Here is an 18675-nt window from a genome sequence, read left to right on the forward strand (position 1 = left end):
TTCCTTTCCTTTCCTTTCCTTTCTTTTCCTTTCCTTTCCTTTCCTTTTCCTTTTCTTTTATCTTTTCCTTTCCATTCTTTTTTTTTCTTTTCCTTTCCTTTCCTTTTCTTTTCTTTTCTTTTCCTTTTCTTTTATCTTTTCTTTTCTTTTCTCTTCTTTTCTTTTCCTTTTCTTTTTTTCTTTTCTTTTCTCCTTTCCTTTCCTTTCCTTTTCTTTTCCTTTTCTTTTCTTTTTTCTTTTCTTTTCCTTTCTTTTCTTTTCCTTTTCTTTTCCTTTTCTTTTATCTTTTCTTTTCTTTTCTTTTCTTTTCTTTTCTCTTTCCTCTCCTCTCCTCTCCTCATTCTCTTCTCTTCTCTTTCTTACATTCTTTGCCTAACATGGATTTTTTTAAGACAGTGGTAGAAGAGACGTCTGGATGTCTCAGTCGGTTAAACATCTGACTCTTGATTTCTGCTCAGGTCATGATCTCATGGTTTCTGAGTTCAAACCCCACATCAGATGCTGCGCTGACAATGCAGAGCCTGCTTGGGATTCTCTTTCTTCCTCTCTCTTTGCTCTTCTCCTGCTCTCGCGCTCTCCCTCTCTCAGAATGAATAAATGAACTTAAAAAAAAAAGACAGTGGTAGAAATTCACAAGTTACTATTCAAAAGCCAGGAGCTGGCAGGTATCTTTGACCTTCCATTGTTTGTGTTTGGGAGCCTGGGAAGGCAGGTGAACAGAAGGGTGACACGGGGCTGCATTGCAAAGGCAGCAATAGGCTCTGTCCCCACCTTAAAGAATCACCAGGTCCCAGTGTTCTCAAGAACATTTTCATGGTAGGAAGTCTTCTGCTAATTTGTTGAATTTGTTGACAAAATGTGAATTCAGGTTGTGCTTGCCTTCTGGTCTCAGGTGCAACGTGACCATCTTGCATGCTTTTGTAGGAAGTCAGCATGAAAATATGGGGCCAGAGGGCCCTTTAATTCTATTATTCTACTGATACAGCATGAGTGTTCATGCTTTACGAAGTATATGCATACAAGAGCCTAGATGGCTCAGTTGGTAAAGCATCCCGCTTCAGCTCAGGTCATGATCTCATAGTTTGTGAGTTCGAGCCCCACATCAGGCTGTGCACTGGCAGTGTGGAACCTGCTTAGGATTCTCTCTCTCCCCCTCTCTCTCTCTGCCCCTCCCCCACTTGTGCTCGCTCTCCCTCAAAAAAAAAATAAATTAAAAAAAGCAAGTATATGTGTAAAGCCCACAAAACCCCTTTTTATCTACTAGTCCCTAACCCACAGACTTCCACTGTTTGTGTACTGATAAGACACAGAAAATATGAATTTTATGAGAACCATCAGATGCTATAATATCTAGGATAAGAAAACTATAAAAGATTAATTTTTGGCTGCCAGTCTGTGCCTGCCCAGCCTGACTCATATAGATTCACTCAGCAGACAGCTCTAGAAGGACATAGAGTATTGCTCTCTGAACTGAGGGTCAGAATTATTGGCTTCTTCAAAGTATTAATAAAGTGAGCAATCGATTAACTAAAGCCTGGAAGGCCAAGGGTACATCTCCCTGGTTTTATTTTTTTTTTAATTTTTTTAACATTTATTCATTTTTGAAAGGCAGAGAGAGACAGAGCACAAATGGGGGAGGGGAAGAAAGAGAGGGAGACACAGAATCAGAAGCAGGCTCCAGGCTCCAAGCTGTCAGCACAGAGCCCCACACGGGGCTCGAACTCACGGACTGCGAGATCATGACCTGAGCCGAAGTCGGCCGCTTAACCGATTGAGCCACCCAGGCGCCCCTCCCTGGTTTTAGAGGCTGTGATGTTCTTGGTGGGTCACGCAGCTGAGAGCTGTCTGCAGAAGCTGCAGTGAACAGCAGTTAGAGAACCATAGGTGCTGGGGTACCTGGGTGGTTCAGTCGGTTGAGCATCCAACTTCGGCTCAGGTCATGATCTCACAGTCTGTCATTTCGAGCCCGCGTCGGGCTCTGTGCTGACAGCTCAGAGCCTAGAGCCTACTTTGGATTCTGTGTCTCCTTTCTCTGCCCCTCTCCTGCTCATGCTCTCTCTCTGTCTCAAAAATAAACGTTAATATATATATGTTATATACATATATGTTGTATATATATGTTATATATATATGTTATATATATATATGTTATATATATATGTTATATATATGTTATATATATATATATATATATATATTATATATATAATATATATATAAAGAGGGAACTATAGGTGCTAGTAGAAACACCCCAAAGAGTCATTTGCTTAAAAATATAAAGAACTTGCCATGTTCCCAAAACTTGGGAAACAGATGTACATGATAGATATAATCCTTGTCCCATTGCAGTTTGAGAAAGACAATCAAATAAACAACAAGGGTAAGTTCGTGGTAAAGGAAGTATACGGCATAAGAACCTAACTGAATGGGTGTTATGGGATCTTCGAGAAATCTTTTCTAGAGAAATTGACTTATAAGCTGAAACTTGAAGTGTGAGTATGGTTCAGCCAGGCACAGAGCGAGGAGAAGTGTGTCCTAGGAAGCGAAAAGGTCATGGGTGTTCCAGGCAGAGACAACAGCATGAGTGAAAGCCCAGAGCTGCAGTGCTTGGTTTATTTAAGAAACAGAAAAGGGTCTAATATGGATGGATTCTAGATCTGAAGGTGGACAGGTGGGCAGGACAAGGCCAGGTAGGCTGGGTAAAGGAGCTTGGGTATTTTCCTAAAGCATTGGTGGGGTCCACTGGAGGCAGGGGAGTGCCCTGAACAGATTTCTCTTTTGGAAAGATTAATGGATCGCTAGTAGCTTGTGGTAAGGAAAGTGGATTGAAGGGTCCGAGAAAGCCCAGCAAGTAGACAATTACAGAAACCCTTCTGGATGAAGGAGCCTGGACCAAGATTAGGAAATGAGTGCAATAGATAAACAATTAGATGTGGTTTCACGGCATCTTACATGGGGGCTGGGAAAGAGCTGACATTGACTAAGAAGACATTGATGAATTCCATTTTGGCCTCCATCTTCCTTCCTTCCTTCCTTCCTTCCTTCCTTCCTTCCTTCCCCCTCCTTCTCCTCCTCCTCCTCCTCCTCTCTCTCTGTCTCTCTTTCTCTGACTGCCCTTCATTAAATAACTGCACTTCTACCTGCTGTTGTATTTGTATTTTCATTACTTTTCCGCTGACAGTCAATACACTTCTAACTTTCTTCGCGCTTTCTCTGTGAAACTACAGACTTCATTAACTTACCTCAGGAACTTTCCTTTATGGAACCTTATGCTGAAGGAAACAAAAATGAAGTAAATAAAGAGAAACTTTCCGGGCCTCCAGGGGAATGTCCTTATTCACAGACTATCTTACATAAATGTGCATGGAAACTAGGAAGCCCTAATTTCTGGTGTATAAACAAAGTGAACTAATTAAAACAATCTGTTTGGAGTGTATTCAGCTCTCCCTGTTGACCCCAAATTCCAGCCCTAGCTCCTTGGGGGTTTACTTTCTGTCCTTTATACCTTCTCTGGTCTGTCATGAGAAGCAGCCACGTAACAAAGTAGTGCTGTAGATATCCTTCTAATGCACATGCCCGTGGGACGCACATCGCACAGAATCCCAATATTGGTAATAATGACAACGTAGGGGAACGAAACCCACAACGTCTCTTAGGCATGAGGACAGTTTTCTTTTCATTTTTTAAAATTTTGTTATTCATTTATTTTGAGAATGGGAGAGGGGAAGAGAGAGAGAGAGGAGAGAGAACCCCAAGCAGTCTCCATCCTGTGAGCACAGAGCCCAATGAGCGGCTTGCACTCACGAACCATGAGATCATGATCTGAATCGAAATCAAGAGTTGGATATTTAACTGACTGAGTCACCCAGGCACCCGGGCATGAGGACTATTTTTTTTTTAATTTTTTTTTTTTAACGTTTATTTATTTTTGAGACAGAGAGAGACAGAGCATGAATGGGGGAGGGTCAGAGAGAGAGGGAGACACAGAATCTGAAACAGGCTCCAGGCTCTGAGCTGTCAGCACAGAGCCCGACATGGGGCTTGAACCCACGGACCGCGAGATCATGACCTGAGCCGAAGTCGGACGCTTAACTGACTGAGCCACCCAGGTGCCCCGCATGAGGGCTATTTTATGTTGATTAGTTTTAAGAAGCAGAAGGTTGAGGAAGAAACTTTGACCTTCACCCAACTGCCTAAAAGAATTTAAATGGAGGGTCTGCTCTGGGAAGGGAGCTGTCCCCATAGATAAGCGCAGTGTAATATGAACTAGGTGAGGGGGACAGGGAGGACCCTAGCAAAGTCTGTTTATGCCGTCCTTGTGTATGGCCCAGCAAACATTCAGTTAACAAATCTCTATTCTCTCTCATCTTCCTGTGAGTTGTCTTCCTTCCCTTTGAAGACCCAGAACACCCTCCCCTATCCCTTGGTTTCAAATGACATCTAAGTTTCCATTGTTTGACTGCATATGGGCCCCATATTCTTGTGGAGCCCCCATACATACAAAATTAAATTTGGTATTCTCCTGTTTGTCACGTGTCCATGTAATTCTTAGACCAGCCAAAAGGACCATGAAAGGTGGAGGAAATGTTTTCCTCCCAAACAATAATAATTATTGTTTGTTTTGTATCTAGTAAAGTTTTAATTACGTAAAAGAAGCATCTAGATGAGTTTGGGACAGCAGAGTGGTATGAGCATGGCCAGGACTAGGCACCCAGGGCCAGCCCTAGATTGATTTCTACTACCCTAAGACAGATGCTTCCTTGAATTGTTTTTATTCTGGTAAAATACACCTAACAAAAATTTACCATTTTCATTATTTTTAAACTCAGTGGCATCAACTAGTTACAATGTTGTGCAGCCATCACCAACATCCGTCTCTAGGACTTTTTTCTTCCCAAACTGAAAATCTGTACACATGAAACAGTAATCCCCCATTCCCTCCTTCCCACAAGCCCTGACAGCCACCGTTTTGCCTTCTGTCCCTATGGATTTGATCGTATAGTAGGTATTCTCTGGGACTGGTTTATATCCTCGAGGTTCGTTCATGATGTACCATGTGTCAGAATTTCCTTCCTTTTTTATGGGTTAATAATATTCCACTGTGCATCTATGCCACGTTTTACTTATCTCTTCATTCATAGATGGACACTTGGATGCTTCCATGTTTTAGCTCTTGAAAATAATACTGCTGGGGCGCCTGGGTGGCTCAGTCGGTTGGGCGTCCGACTTCAGCTCAGGTCACGATCTCGCGGTCCGTGGGTTCAAGCCCCGCGTCGGGCTCTGTGCTGACAGCTCAGAGCCTGGAGCCTGTTTCAGATTCTGTGTCTCCCTCTCTCTCTGACCCTCCCCCATTCATGCTCTGTCTCTCTCTGTCTCAAAAATAAATAAACGTTAAAAAAAATTAAAAAAAAATAAACGTTAAAAAAAAGAAAAAAAAGAAAATAATACTGCTATGGACACAGGTATACAAATATGTCTTTGAGTACTTGCTTTCGATTTTTTGGGGGTAGGTACCAGGAAGTGGCATTGCCAGATCATATGATAATCCTATATCTACCTGTTTGAGTAACTGCCACACTGTTTTCCACAGCAGTCTCTTTGGCTGATGACGTGCTGAGTACCGTTTGTTGGCCATTTGTGTGTCTTCTTTGGAAAAAGGTCCATTTATTCTTTTGCCCATTTTTAATGGGGTTGTTTGGGGTGTTTTGTTGCTGTTGTTGAGTTGTAGGAGTACTTTGTATATCATGGATATTAATCCTCTAACAGATACGTGATTTGAAAATATTGTTTCCCATTCCATAGGCTTCCTTGTCACCATATTGATTGTGTTCTGGATGTACAGAGATGGCCTCTTGAATTTCAAACCATAGGTGCCTCCCTTGCCTCACCCCAGTCCTGACACTGATTTTAGTCCTTGTCTCTTCTGTAAGCATTTGAAAAATCTAAAGCATTTTAAACAATTCAGAGTACACTCTGAGTACTTTCAGAGTTTCTGAAAGTTTAATTAAGCTCAGAATTTTATTCTTCCCTCTGAACTGATAACCTAGGGCATCAAAATTTGCCTGTTGTTTCTGAAGCATGACCCGGTCTATCCTAATTGTTACTGGAGACAGGGAGCCTCAAAGAAAGGTTGCTAAGACCCCTCTGTGCCATCCCTAAGAAGGGGAAAGCTTTAAAACTCTTATTAAATGATCCCCGTGGGCCAGACACTATTTTATTCTACATGGGTTAACTCCCTTAATCTTGATGACAGCTTTATAATATGGACGCTGTTTGCACCCCTCAAGTTTCACATGAGGGCAGGAGGCAGAGGGGGTTCAATAAACAGCTAAAGGTAAGAGAGGTAATAGGCGGCAGAACTAGACTTTGAATCACAGAAGGCTGGTTTCAGACTCTGTCCGCTTCACCAATTATAAACTCTGCTAGATACATCATCTTCCCCATGTTTAATTTTAAAAGTTATTTCAGATTTTGGCATCGGGCGATGCAGTTGGTTTCCAGCACGCTGCCTTTGCAGGCTTCTCTTAGATATCGTGGCTCCTCTCCCGGCATTTCTTTTCCTTCTCTTGGCTTACAGAAGTGACTTCTATTTTATCCTCACGTGAGCAAGATCCGAACCTCCTGTAAATCCATCCTTCCCTACCGCACACCGTATCCGTGGCTAGATTCGTGAGCTGAAAATCGGGGCCAACAATTAAACCTCTCCTACCTCTAAAAGGCTTATTGCAATAGAGCAACAAGGTTCCATCTCTGTCCCTCCTACCCTAAGAGGCTCAGGGCTACACCTGACTCTTAGGTGCAGAAACGCAAACCCCACTTGTCTGGCTGAGAGCCAGAAAATGATGCCATCTCGGCAAGTTCAATGTCTCTGCAGGCCCTACCTCTCAGGGAAAAGAATAATTTGCGTCCTCACATACTCTCTTCGGCTGATGATGTGTTTGATGTTCTCCCATATTCTTTCACCAGCATCGAATTTTAATGGATTAGGTAGAAGAGCCCAGCACACCTTATGAAATAGGATGTCTCTTTGAATCAAGCCTATTTATCCAGAAAAGAATCACTTCTGTAGGTTTGTGGAGCACCTCAGCTGTTGACAAATGATCCCCATGGCTTCTTTTCATCTGCCTGGGCTCCAGAACCCCATTGATCTTGAGGATAAAGCGGCTTTGCCACCACGCCACCCCCCATCATCCTAATTATTGTGATTTGTCATTATCTGCAGGGTCCTATGGATCTACTCTGAGACCGGTACGTGGGTGTATCCTTTGTTTGCCAGACTCAGCCCGGTGGGGCTGACAGCCTTCTTCTCCCTCAGCTACATCTTTACCGCCAGCATTTATCTACTTGGAGAGAAGCTCAACCACTGGAAATGGGGTCAGTTTATTTCTCTTTTACCTACAGAGACACATCTTCCTTACACTCTCTCCACTCCTCCTGAAAACAGAGGGAGAATCTAGTCCAAAGCAGAAGGAAGCGGTCCTTGATGGCTCTGTCCAGAGGACTCAGGTCCTACCAAAGCAGACAAAGGGAAAGCCTGGAAGAAGTTTGCATTTTCTTAAAGGACCCCATCACATTCTTTCCCTGCCCACACCCCCCCCCCACCACACACACACACAGCACCTCCTTTAACTTTAAGGCTAAAAATAATCTTATTTAGAGAGTTCAGGACCCAGAGTAAGAGCAAGGTGTCACTATCCTCGCATGAAAAACTGAACTCAGAGTCTTCCTCCCTTAAGCGAGGGACTGAGCGATCCAAGCTGTTAAATGTCAAGGTTTTCTTCTTGAAGGGTGTGGGTCCAGATGACCTCTTAGTTCTCACCCTCAGTAGCGCTTTCCCAGACGGCCTCCCATCCCTCTCCCATTCGGCTGCTTCTCAACCCTTAGCACAACATTTACCAGATAAAATCACCCCCTGTACTTGAGATGGGAATTGTCATTTAGACAGGGTCTTAGGCCAAGTGAATAGGTCAGCAAGCTAAGCTTCCCAATTCTAGGTGGTTGGAACCATATTGCTTCTTCATTAAAAAAAAAAAAAAAAAAAAAAAAAAAAAAAAAACTTAGCTGACTTTAAAATAGATTTTCTTTGATTCCTTGCTCCCCCCACTGCCCCGACCCCCAGAACATTATTTTGTTGGGGAAGTAACTATCAAAAAGTCAGGCTGCAAAATAATCATGATTTTTTTTTCCCCACCCAAAGGGAAGTACAGGAACTCTCCCCTGATTTTGTATATAAGGAAGACAAGAGTCACATACAGTCCCCCACATCACTCGCCCACATGCCATTCTGTTCTATCAAAATAGAAATGGCAGAAGTGGCTTCTTCCGCCCAATCTATGAACTGGTGTGAAAACATAAGCCCGTGTATGCAAAAAAGAAAAAAAAAAAAAAGAAAAAGAAAAGAAAAACAACATGACAGTTTCAGAAGCTTCAGTACAAGAGTGTATATTTCTGAGAGGAGAATGAGACCCTAGAGAAATAAGCAGGCAACTTGGCTTTTTCACTTGTTTTCTCCTTTTGGAGAATTTAACTGGTTGGGGAAATCTTAAAGGCAATATCCTTGAAAGCAAACACTTAAAAACCAGTTCATTCATGTTGTGTTTATTTATTCCCAAAATCAGCATTCCAAATCGCAGGAAATTATCCGGGGGGGGGGGGGGGGGGGATTTTTTTACATTTTAGATGTGTTGTCATCTAATTTTAACTGGTTTGGCAACTTTAAGTTCTTGGTAAGGATTTTTGATTTTTTCTCTATATATATATATATATATATATATATATATGAAGAAAGAAAAAAAGAACCTAATCCATTTGAAATGTGACAGAAACAAGATGTGCAGAGAAAAATATGATTACTCAGGGCTTAGAGAACGTTAACTTTTTAAAACAACTGTATTGAATTCAATAATGATAAATTTTTAAGTTCTTATTCTACAGTGGCTTTTAAACATCCACTGAATTAAAAATTTTTTCACCAAATTTAGTAGTATTGAGATCACTATGTTCAACACAAAGCTCTTTTTTTTTTTTTACGTTCATTTATTTTGAGAGAGACAGAGATAGTATGAGTGGGGGAGGGGCAGAGAGAGAGAGAGAGAAAGAATCCCAAGCAGGCTCTGCACTGTCAGCAAGGAGACTGACACAGGGCTTGAACCTGCAAAACCGTGAGATCCTGACCTGAGCCCAAACCAAGAGTCATGCCTAACCGACTGAGCCACCCAGGTGCCCCACAACACAAAGTGCATTTAAATAAGCTTCGTTGGTTAAGAACTACATCTAATTTTTCACTACAGTTAGGTCCCAATGAGTAACTAGGCTAGGGTCAACACGTGGACCCTCACATGCACACATGGGAATGTTCATGTGAGTGATAGAGATTACTGTGGGTGGCCACGCATCCCTCTCCTCTCTCTAGATTTTTAAGAAATCTAGAGTCTCCTTAAAGAATAGACTGAGTCAAAAGTCCTATATAGCATCAGAATAAGATCATAAATGGGTTAAATTCTAAACAGATCATAATTACAAATGGTCTAATAAGAATTAAAAGAGAAATTAGAGGGGCGCCTGGGTGGCTCAGTGGGTTAAGCTTCCGACTCTTGGCTTCCGCTCGGAGCATGATCTCACAATTCGTGAGTTCGAGCCCCGCGTCAGGCTCTGCGCTGACAGCACGGAGCCTACTTGGGATTTCTCTCTCCCTGTTTCTCTGCCCCTCCCTGGCTTGCTCGTGCTCTCTCTCTCTCTCTCTCTCTTTTAAGAAAATAAATAAATAAACATTTTTAAAATTTAAAAGAGAGGGAGAAATTAGATCACTTAACATTCCAATGGCAGTGAACACTTTTAAATTGCCTAAAAGTAAACAGAACTATCTATGTGAACACACTTTCTCACGTCTTAGTCTCCTTAAAACACTTTAAGCCTTCCCCAATTTACAGATGAAAATCCAAGTTCTTGGGATGATACATGAGGGTCTCTGTGAACCAATCCCTGCCTTGGCTTCTCCTCTGCTTTTTCTAAATGTGTGCCCCAGCACCCGCAAATTGCTTGTTTTCTTTTACACATTGATGCTGTTCCTCACCATCCTGGGCTTCAGTCTCTCACATTCCCCAGTCTTTGCCTGTCTCGCACCCACTGAATCATATCAACTCACCCCTTCCAGGAAGCCTTCTCTGTTCTGCACAGAGATTTGTTTTTACCCTAGACCCTGAGTTCTATAAGGGTTAGGGTATGTCTTCTCCATCTTTGAATTTCCCCTTTCCATTAGCTTATCCCATGGATGAATCAATGCAGACAAAAGATATCTGAGGGTTCTTCTATCTAGGCATTTAATGGGATTTTGTGCACAAGGATTCTGGATATAGTGGTCAAGGAGTGACTCTGATGGTTGGAGATTAAAGCACTGGACGGAGAGTTTAAGGAGTAGAGACAGTGACGCTATGGAATCCTGGTTGGGGAGCTGTTGAAAAGAGATGCACGTTATGGCAGGCAGTGCAAAGCGGGGGGTAGAGCCCTGGGCTAGAAATCAGGAAACTAGGCTACGTCCCCCACCAAGCCACAAACGGGCCACGTAAGTAAGCTGTGTCAGTACCCTTCAACGACTCAGTGATGGGACCTCACGCCAGTCTGCCTCGGACAGTCCTGGTTAATGCCTGCCACGCCAGTGTGCATGTAGCTTAGCCTTGTCGAGGCTTGGACGATCAACCGTGTGGTTCTTCTACCTCGGGTTCCTCTCCGAACCTTCTGTTCTGGATCCAGGGAGAGATGAAGGCAGCCACCTCCTTGGTCCAAATCCGGGGCTCCCTCGATTTTGTCACCTGTTCACACCTGAGCTTCCTTGGATGAGAGCAAAACTCTAAGGAGTGCTTTGGTGACGCAGGGGGAGGTGGTGGTTAGGGGAAAAACTCTGTGCCAGACTGCCCGGGTTCCTACCTTGGTCCTACTCCTGGTAGGCCTGTGACACCGGGCAAGGCACTGTGAATAGTGCCTTCACAGTAGTGCTCCCGTTTTCCTTGCGTGTCACAGAGACAATCCTAGTAGCCTCCTCCTAACATCCTGGAAAACCGTAAACGATGGGAGAAGTGTCAAGTGACTAGAGCAGGGCCTGGCACATAGAACCCGTGACCATTGCCGTTAACGTCATTCTCCCTCCTCAGAACCCAGTCACCTTTTCTATGCGGACGTTCCCATCCTCTCCCTCAGTTTTATGCATCAATGACCAGTTTCCCCAGCCGAAGGCCCTTGCAAAGCAACAATCACACAGCTGCGGGCAAATCGACAGAGGTGAAACAATTCTTACAAAGCTAGAGTGATGGAGGAGGTCAGGCTAACCGAGGCTGGAATTAATCAGAATCCCCGGTTCTGAAATCCTGAGACACAGCGCGGTCCGCTCAGGAGTTATCAGCCAAGCACCAAGTGGTCAAGAAAATACCAGTGAGGACCCATTGACCATGCGAGGAACTCTCTAGCAACGGTCCTTAATCTCCTCGCCACATTGTAAAATCACTGTTGCTAAGTCACTGGGGGCGTTTGAGAAACACTGATCCTCGGGTCCACCCCAGACCAATGACGTCGCTGTCTCTGGTGGTGGGTCCTTGGCATCGATAGTTTTCAGAGCTTTCCAGTTACTGTGGTTTGCAGGCAACATCCGGAGCCACTGTCTCAGAGCAGCACTTCCCAGACATGAATGCACCTCCAGCTCTTGCTAACACAAGGCTCTTGTTAAAATGCAGTAGATTCGGCAGATTTGAGGTATGGCAGGGCATTCTGGCCTTCCGATGCCTACACCCAAAGAAACTGATGCTGCTGGCCTGTTGCAGTGATGGCCACAGTGGCTGAACGCCTACCCTCTTCCTACCTCCTCGCGTGTCACGTTGGTGGGTGACAGTGGGGAGGAGTGAGAAGGGCCGTAGGGAAAGGTGATGCCGGTGATCACATGTAAACCTGGATAGTACGTGATGTCCCCCAGGAGTACGCAGACTCATGGGACCGGCCCTGTGTGCAGGGAGACAAATGCTATCAGGCCCTCAGGAAGGTCTTGCTGGTCTCCAAAGGGATGCTGTGGCCCGAAGAGCTCTCAGGCGGTGCCAGAGGGCCACCCTGCCTGACTTGTCGCCATCTCACCCCCCTTCTTGTGCTAGCTGTCATGTGTTACAGGACAGAGGACTGGACCAGCACTGGGTCACTTTGGGGGGACCAGACGTCCACCAGGAAAGATTCGATTTCTACTTTTCGGGCCGAGTTAGATGGAACATACATTTCAAACGATAGTAGAATCAGGCAAGGTGAAACAGCCTCTGGCAGATTGGTGTAAGCTTGGCCCGCCATGTCTGAGCACCTAGGGAGGCCCCAGACATATTCTTTCCACCTTGATTTGGAGAAAGGGACTGTCAAGGGATTCCGGTTCAGGCTTCCTTGTCTGCCATTTAAGTACTGAGTTTTCTTTCTTTTCTTGTTTTCTCCTTGATAAGACACAAGAATGCTGACGTCCAGATGCAGGTCTCTTCCTCAGGAAGAGAAACACAACCCACAAGACAGGTCAGGCACAGGAAGGAGCTAAGTGCCTCCAGGACATCATGGCAAAGCCTCTTATATGTAGCTGTGGCCAGAGACGTAATCAGCTTATCTCTGGCCCCTGACCCCTCTTCTTACATTCCTGAGAGACTTGTGCCCAGAATCAGACTATCCTTTGTCAGGGCCTGAGACCACAAATCCTCGTCTTCCTAAGGAGAGTTTATAAACTGAAAATTCTAGTCTAACCAAGTGACTTTGTCTATGGCTAGGACAGAATAACGTTAAGGCCTTCCTTTAATACTATTTTCTGTAGACAGGATCTTTTTTTTTAGTGTTTATTTACTTATTTGGAGGGAAAGAGTGAATGAGACTAGGGGCAGGAAAGGGGGAGAGAGAGAGAGAGAGAGAGAGAGAGAGAGAGAGAGACAGACTCCACACTCAGCACAGAGCCCGACTCAGGGTGATACCATGACCCTGGGGTAGTGACCTGAGCTGAAATCAAGAGCCCAGCACTTCACCGACTGAGCTGCCCAGGGGCCCCTGTAGACCAGATATTTTAAAAGGGAGATTTCATTGTTGAAACTGCTTAGAGGCCATCTAGTCAACCTCTTTAGTTTTATACATGAAGATATTTGCTTTGCGATTTTTTTCTCTCTTGCATATTGCCCCTGATCATTTCCTCACAAAAGAATCTTATCAGGAGATGACTCCATATGCATTTCTTTTTATTTATTTTTTATTTTTTTAAATGTTTGTTCATTTTCGAGAGAGTGAGACAGAGCACAAGCGGGGAGAGGAGAAGAGAAACAGGGAGACACAGACTCTGAAGCAGGCTCCAGGCTCTGAGCCGTCAGCCCAGAGCCCAACGTGGGGCTCGAACTTGCGAGCATTAAGATCACGACCTGAGCCAAAGTCAGAGGCTTAACTGACTGAGCCACTCAGGCGCCCCAGTCCGTATGTATTTCTAAAGCGTGGTCTCACAGGAGCAGCATTCAGTCAACAACAAAATTGCGTCTCCTTTTTGCCTTTCTTGCCCTGATTTCATCTCCCTCAGCTCAAACAGAGTCCAAACTGGATTATTGCTTCTCCTCCTTTCACTGCCTCTTTCCTCACGAGGGTTTCTCCAGCCAGAACCTCGAATCCATCGCCTTCCTGCTACGTCTGCACTGAAACTTTTACTCATTCATGTGCAAACCTCATTCTTCTAACACCTCCTATCTCCTCAGCCATCTGCCTTCTCACCCTTTTCCAAGCCAACCCGCATAAACTAGGCAAATATTCTTCAAGTTTTCAGTTCAAAGTCTAGCAGCAGTAGCTTTTGTGATTGTAGATACATAGGTGTAAATCTTTGTGAATATAATGTTTCTACTTACTCTGTTTTCTGACTATTGGAATAATAAGGAATATAATTACATATGGTACCCATAGTGATGTTGGTTAAAAGAATGGGTTGTGGTTTTTTTTTTTTGCTATGACGGCAGAAAACGTTTGGATCTTGCACAAGACAAACGTTAAATGCTTGGCCTAAAATGTCTCTACTCCTTGGTATCTAACAGAAGATTAAGAAAGGACTAACATGAGGCAGGGGTGGACGTAGCTCCCTAACTCCCTGCCAACTCCTAGTTGGCATCCCACGGGAAGAACCGTCCTGCCACGAAGAAAAGAGCGATAACAAACATTGTTTCCCTGTCAGAATTTGGAGTCCTTGTTGTGAACTTTGCGTAAGGTAATACTATCCATTACTAAGTCAACGGTTCCTTTATCTCCAACCACGTGCTGTGGAATCGTGGTCAGAGACCAATTCTGAGCATTCAAAGAAGCCTAGAGACCTCTCAGTTCTGTGAGAATCCAGGACTAAGGACCCACCCCTACCTGCCAGAAACAAAAAGAAAAATATGGTTTCTGTGATGTTCACACCACGGAGGTCACTACAGAAAAAATGATTGTTGGAAGTCCACACAGAGACATACTCGATGCCTTCTCTAATGTGTTTGTGGGTATATGGAAATGTCTCAGTGCTCCGTCTAGCTGTTTAGTGTTAGACGTGGGAGATTCTGATCCAGGAGAAAGAGCCACCTGCGCTCCTCCCACAAAGGAACTTCCTGCCACCACTTCCGGTCCTGGGCTCTTTCTAAGTCTTCAGTTTCTGTCGTGTTTCTTAAATGGAGAAGGACTCTCCAATCATTGGCAACTGGGGTTGCAGAAGTATGGTTATGGTTACAGTTACACTTGAGGGGCTGGGGGGGTTGGTAAACAGCATGGATAAAGAGAGTTTTAGGAACCTTCAAAGGGACTGCAGGGAGGCGGGGGGACAAAGGTGAGAAGCTTATGTTGCCCAAGATCTTGAACAGGAAGGAATTAATGTGTCATTTAGCTGAAAAAGGATTCATTAGAGACAAAATGGGTATGCTTCAGAAAAGAGGAAGTCCTTTGTTTGTAGTCAGAGAACTGGGGAGGAGAGAAACTACATGGAAAATGAAAAATAAGTGAGATCATAAATGAAAATGACATGAAGCTGTAAGCTGGATATATTAAGAAGGCTTCTCTGGAGTGACTGAGGGTATCTGGATTGATGAGTAGAAGAATAAGAGAGAGGACTGTCCTTAAGTGTTGAGAGACATGAATGCAGGATGGCCCCAAAGGCTGTGTGATTAGGAGTCTGCTGTCCTAGAAAATCAGTGTGATAAGGGGGATTTCAGGTCATCAGTCACTACAGCCCCCGAGAAGGGGACTTCTACCAAAATAAAATTAGTAGAAGATATTTAAGGATATAATTGATGGAGGGGGCAGAATCTGAAGGGTGAAGCATGAAACTAGGGGCATGAGGTCGCTGTGGCACAAAGCCAGAACTAACAGGGCTCTGGAATGGGCAAGGAGAGGCTGACTTGAGAAAAGCTTTCAAAGTAGGATTGTTAACATTTGGCAACAGGTGGAAAGGATAATGCATTCGTGAGGTGTTAGACATTTCAGAGCTTGTGTGAAGATGTATGATCAATAAAGACGGAGGTACCAACCTGGCTGAATGGAAGTGATTCTAGAACTCTAATGCTATAATTTCAGTAGAAGAATGCCCCTCTCAAGAGCTTACTAGAATCTAATATGCCAGTACTTTTCCATCCTGATAAGGTGATTCGATGAGAGGTTGCGGAATGAACCCTAAATAGGTGAATAGCCACTCTTCTATTTCTCCTCTAATTTGATGTCTCTTCATCTCCGCAAAGATTGCAACAATTTGCAAAAATCTCCGAGTTAGTCGATGGGTGGTGTGCCGCCTGTAAAGACTTGACCAAAAGCGACATCAGTCAGTGCACATTAGACATGCAGAAGCCTTGAAGGCAAATGGAACCATTGGTCAACAGGCTAGCTGTGAGCCAAGCACCAAATGAGGACAACAGAGTCACTTCTTACCCTCTCTGGAGAGGTGGTAGGTTTTCAGAACTTCGTAAAGTGCATCTACTTGCCTTGGGATAATTGCCCTTGATCTTCCACTGGCCCAAGGCACAGTGAATGTCTATTCACACAAGAATACCCATTAGGGAAACCCTGAAGTCTGATCTCTCTCTCTCTCTCTCTCTCTGTTCTTCATTGTGCAGGTGACATGATCCAGCCAAGGAAGAAGAGGAAGTGATCACAGGCCATTTTTTAAGAACAAAAGAGGAAGAAAACATGAGATACTTCTCTTTTCTTTTCTTTTCTTCTTTTCTTTTCTTTTCTTTCTGGTTGGCGGGGAGGTGATAGAGTCAGATAGGAAGGCAGAAAGGACAGAGGATGATATTAAATTTAATAGGAGGGTTTCTGAAGGTAGCTTAATTTGGGGACTCTTCGTTTTTTGAAAGGTTTTACTGGACATGTAAAGGTTTTACTGGACAGTTGTTCAAAAACAACTGCTGTCTCAGAATCTGTTCCCTTCTTCTGGCCTCTGCGGTCAAAATCTGGCCAAAGGCCAAGGAAATTTGCATAAATTTGGCGTTAGAGAATGCTTAGGAGAGAGAAAGCAACTTAGGGTCGTCAAAACTCTTCACTTTAAAGAGGAGGGTGCTGAGGACCTAGATAAAAAGTAACCTGCATGAGGGCCAAAGACAATCGCATTTGTCCCCCCTATCTTCTACTTCTCAGTCCGGTGCCATTTTTAATAACCCCAACTTTCCTAAAAGCAAGTATTTTCGTAAACTAGTCATTTTCACGGATTGCTCATCTATTTTGTTTTCCACAGTCTAGACATAAATGTAGGGAGACGGGTGCTGCCGAAGTTGTCTGTCCACCTCACAGGATAGCAAACTGATTGGTGCAATGAGACAGTTAAGTTGTAAAAAAAAATATGGGGAAATCTGTCCATCTTGGGAGCGAGCATCTGGGGCAGGTCCAAAGACGGGACATAGCAATGTCATCAACATCTCTTCCATTCAAATGTGGATTACTTCATCAAATAAATGTACCTCTTGGGGAGCAAGTGACGGGAAGTGACATGGCCCTGAGGCGCCCCGAGAACACGTTGGTACAAAACACCTCGCTGAGTGAGCTCTTATGGTTTAACAAAGCTGACTGCCGGTTGACTAACAACGCACATCCGTGAACCCTACTTTGATCTTCCTAGGGGGTTTTTGTGGGTCTTTCTTTACAGGGTCTTTATTTACTGGGCCTTCATTTTGTAAAGAACATGGATAACAAGGGTTTACATGTGGGTCAACATGTTGGAGTCTGGCAGCGTGTCACCAGGTCCCGGTGGGTTGGGTGTGGGCCCCAGAGTAGACTGTGCTTGGGCTTCCTAACCTAACGCCGTACAGGAGAAATCTGGCAACAATCGGTAACATTTGGTAAAAACTGTTCCTGGAATCACAGTAAGCCTTGACTGCCATTTGACCAGCCACCGTGCCGTATCTATCCCAATACCAGAAAACCTCAGAAAGACCAAGAAGTCTTGAAGTGTCAGAGAAGGCCGCCAACTGACACAGTAGGGCGGGCGGCCCACAGGAAGCCTAGGGCAGGCACCGAGAAACCTGCTGTCTTCCTAATCCTTGATCCACTAATATATAGATATGAGCCTCCAGTCTTTTTGGGCTGAGCTGAGAACACCGACCGCCTCCTTTCCTATACCTGCTGCTGCCTGACTGCTCCAAGCACCTGGTCTCTGCAGGAGCCCGGAAGCAGTTGTCAAGTCGGAAATTCCCCAAATGGGAAACCCGCAGGGGATCACCCACATTTTCCACACCCCGAAACTAACTCGGGCCGCATACTTATCAGAGCGATTGTGAGCTGTTGGCCGGAAAGAGCCCGCAGAATTCTCTCTGTGGCTTCGGTGTCCCTGGAAACAAATGAAACCTTGATTTCTGCATGACTGACCAAAGTGCAGCAGCCATTCCAACACCAGAAATCCCTCAGAACCACCTCCCGGTTGGGCACGCACATCAGCCCTTAGGTGGCTCCAGGGTGCCGCGGTAAAGGGAAAATCCGCAGAATACCTGCGATGAGCACTGAATAGCATTACGAGGTCCACAGGGTTTGCTGCCTGCGTAAGGCTACGCCAGGCCCTGCGTGGTTAGAAAACAACACCCACCAGTGAGAGAATCGGCGATAATATTTGTACTGGGGCATGTAATTTACAAGCTGCACTCACCCCCATGGTCTCATTCTACCCGCACAAAAATATAAGTCGAAAATATATTAGGTTCTCATTTTCCAGATGAACAAACGGAGTTTCTGATATTGGTGTGCTCCGTGAATGTTTAAAAATTAACTTTCGGGGGTGGGGGTGGGGGGCTGGGTGGCTAAGTCGGTTGAACGAAGGACTCTTGATTTTGGCCCAGGTCGTGATCTCACGGTTCGTGTGATCGAGCCCCGTGTAGGGCTTCTGAGCTGACGGTAGGGAGCCTGCTTGGAATTCTCTTTCTCTCTCTCTCTCTCTGTGTCCCTCCCCTACTTGAGCATGCACACGCACATGCACACGTGACCATGTCCTTTCTCCTTCGAAATAAATAAGCTTTAGAAAAAAACCTAAAAAAAAAAAAAAAAAAAAAAAAGTCAACTCTCCAGGAAAAAGAAAGTGTAAGGCCCTGATTTATAGTGTTTTGCCCACTCCAAGGCGTAAACACTCCACCACAGCCTTTTCCAAGCCACCAACCGGCCACTGAAGGCAGAGCTGGGACGTAACACGCGTAACCACGTGGGCCTCGC

General features: G+C 44.6%; 1 protein-coding gene across 3 annotated transcripts in view; it reads left to right on the plus strand.

Moving 5' to 3' along the window:
* The window catches only part of ADTRP (androgen dependent TFPI regulating protein), an 83665-nt gene that overhangs the window by 49923 nt on the left and 15067 nt on the right, over positions 1–18675 (plus strand). For 2 of the 3 annotated variants that reach the window (XM_049655038.1, XM_049655039.1), the window contains exon 6: positions 7223–7374. In XM_049655038.1, coding sequence (XP_049510995.1) covers positions 7223–7374 — 152 coding nt within the window. Of the gene's footprint in view, positions 1–7222; positions 7375–16097; positions 17011–18675 lie in introns of those variants that run through there. The other variant, XM_049655037.1, reaches the window with a different exon arrangement.

This window comes from Panthera uncia (genome assembly GCF_023721935.1).
Source record: "Panthera uncia isolate 11264 chromosome B2 unlocalized genomic scaffold, Puncia_PCG_1.0 HiC_scaffold_25, whole genome shotgun sequence".
Lineage (NCBI taxonomy): Eukaryota > Metazoa > Chordata > Mammalia > Carnivora > Felidae > Panthera > Panthera uncia.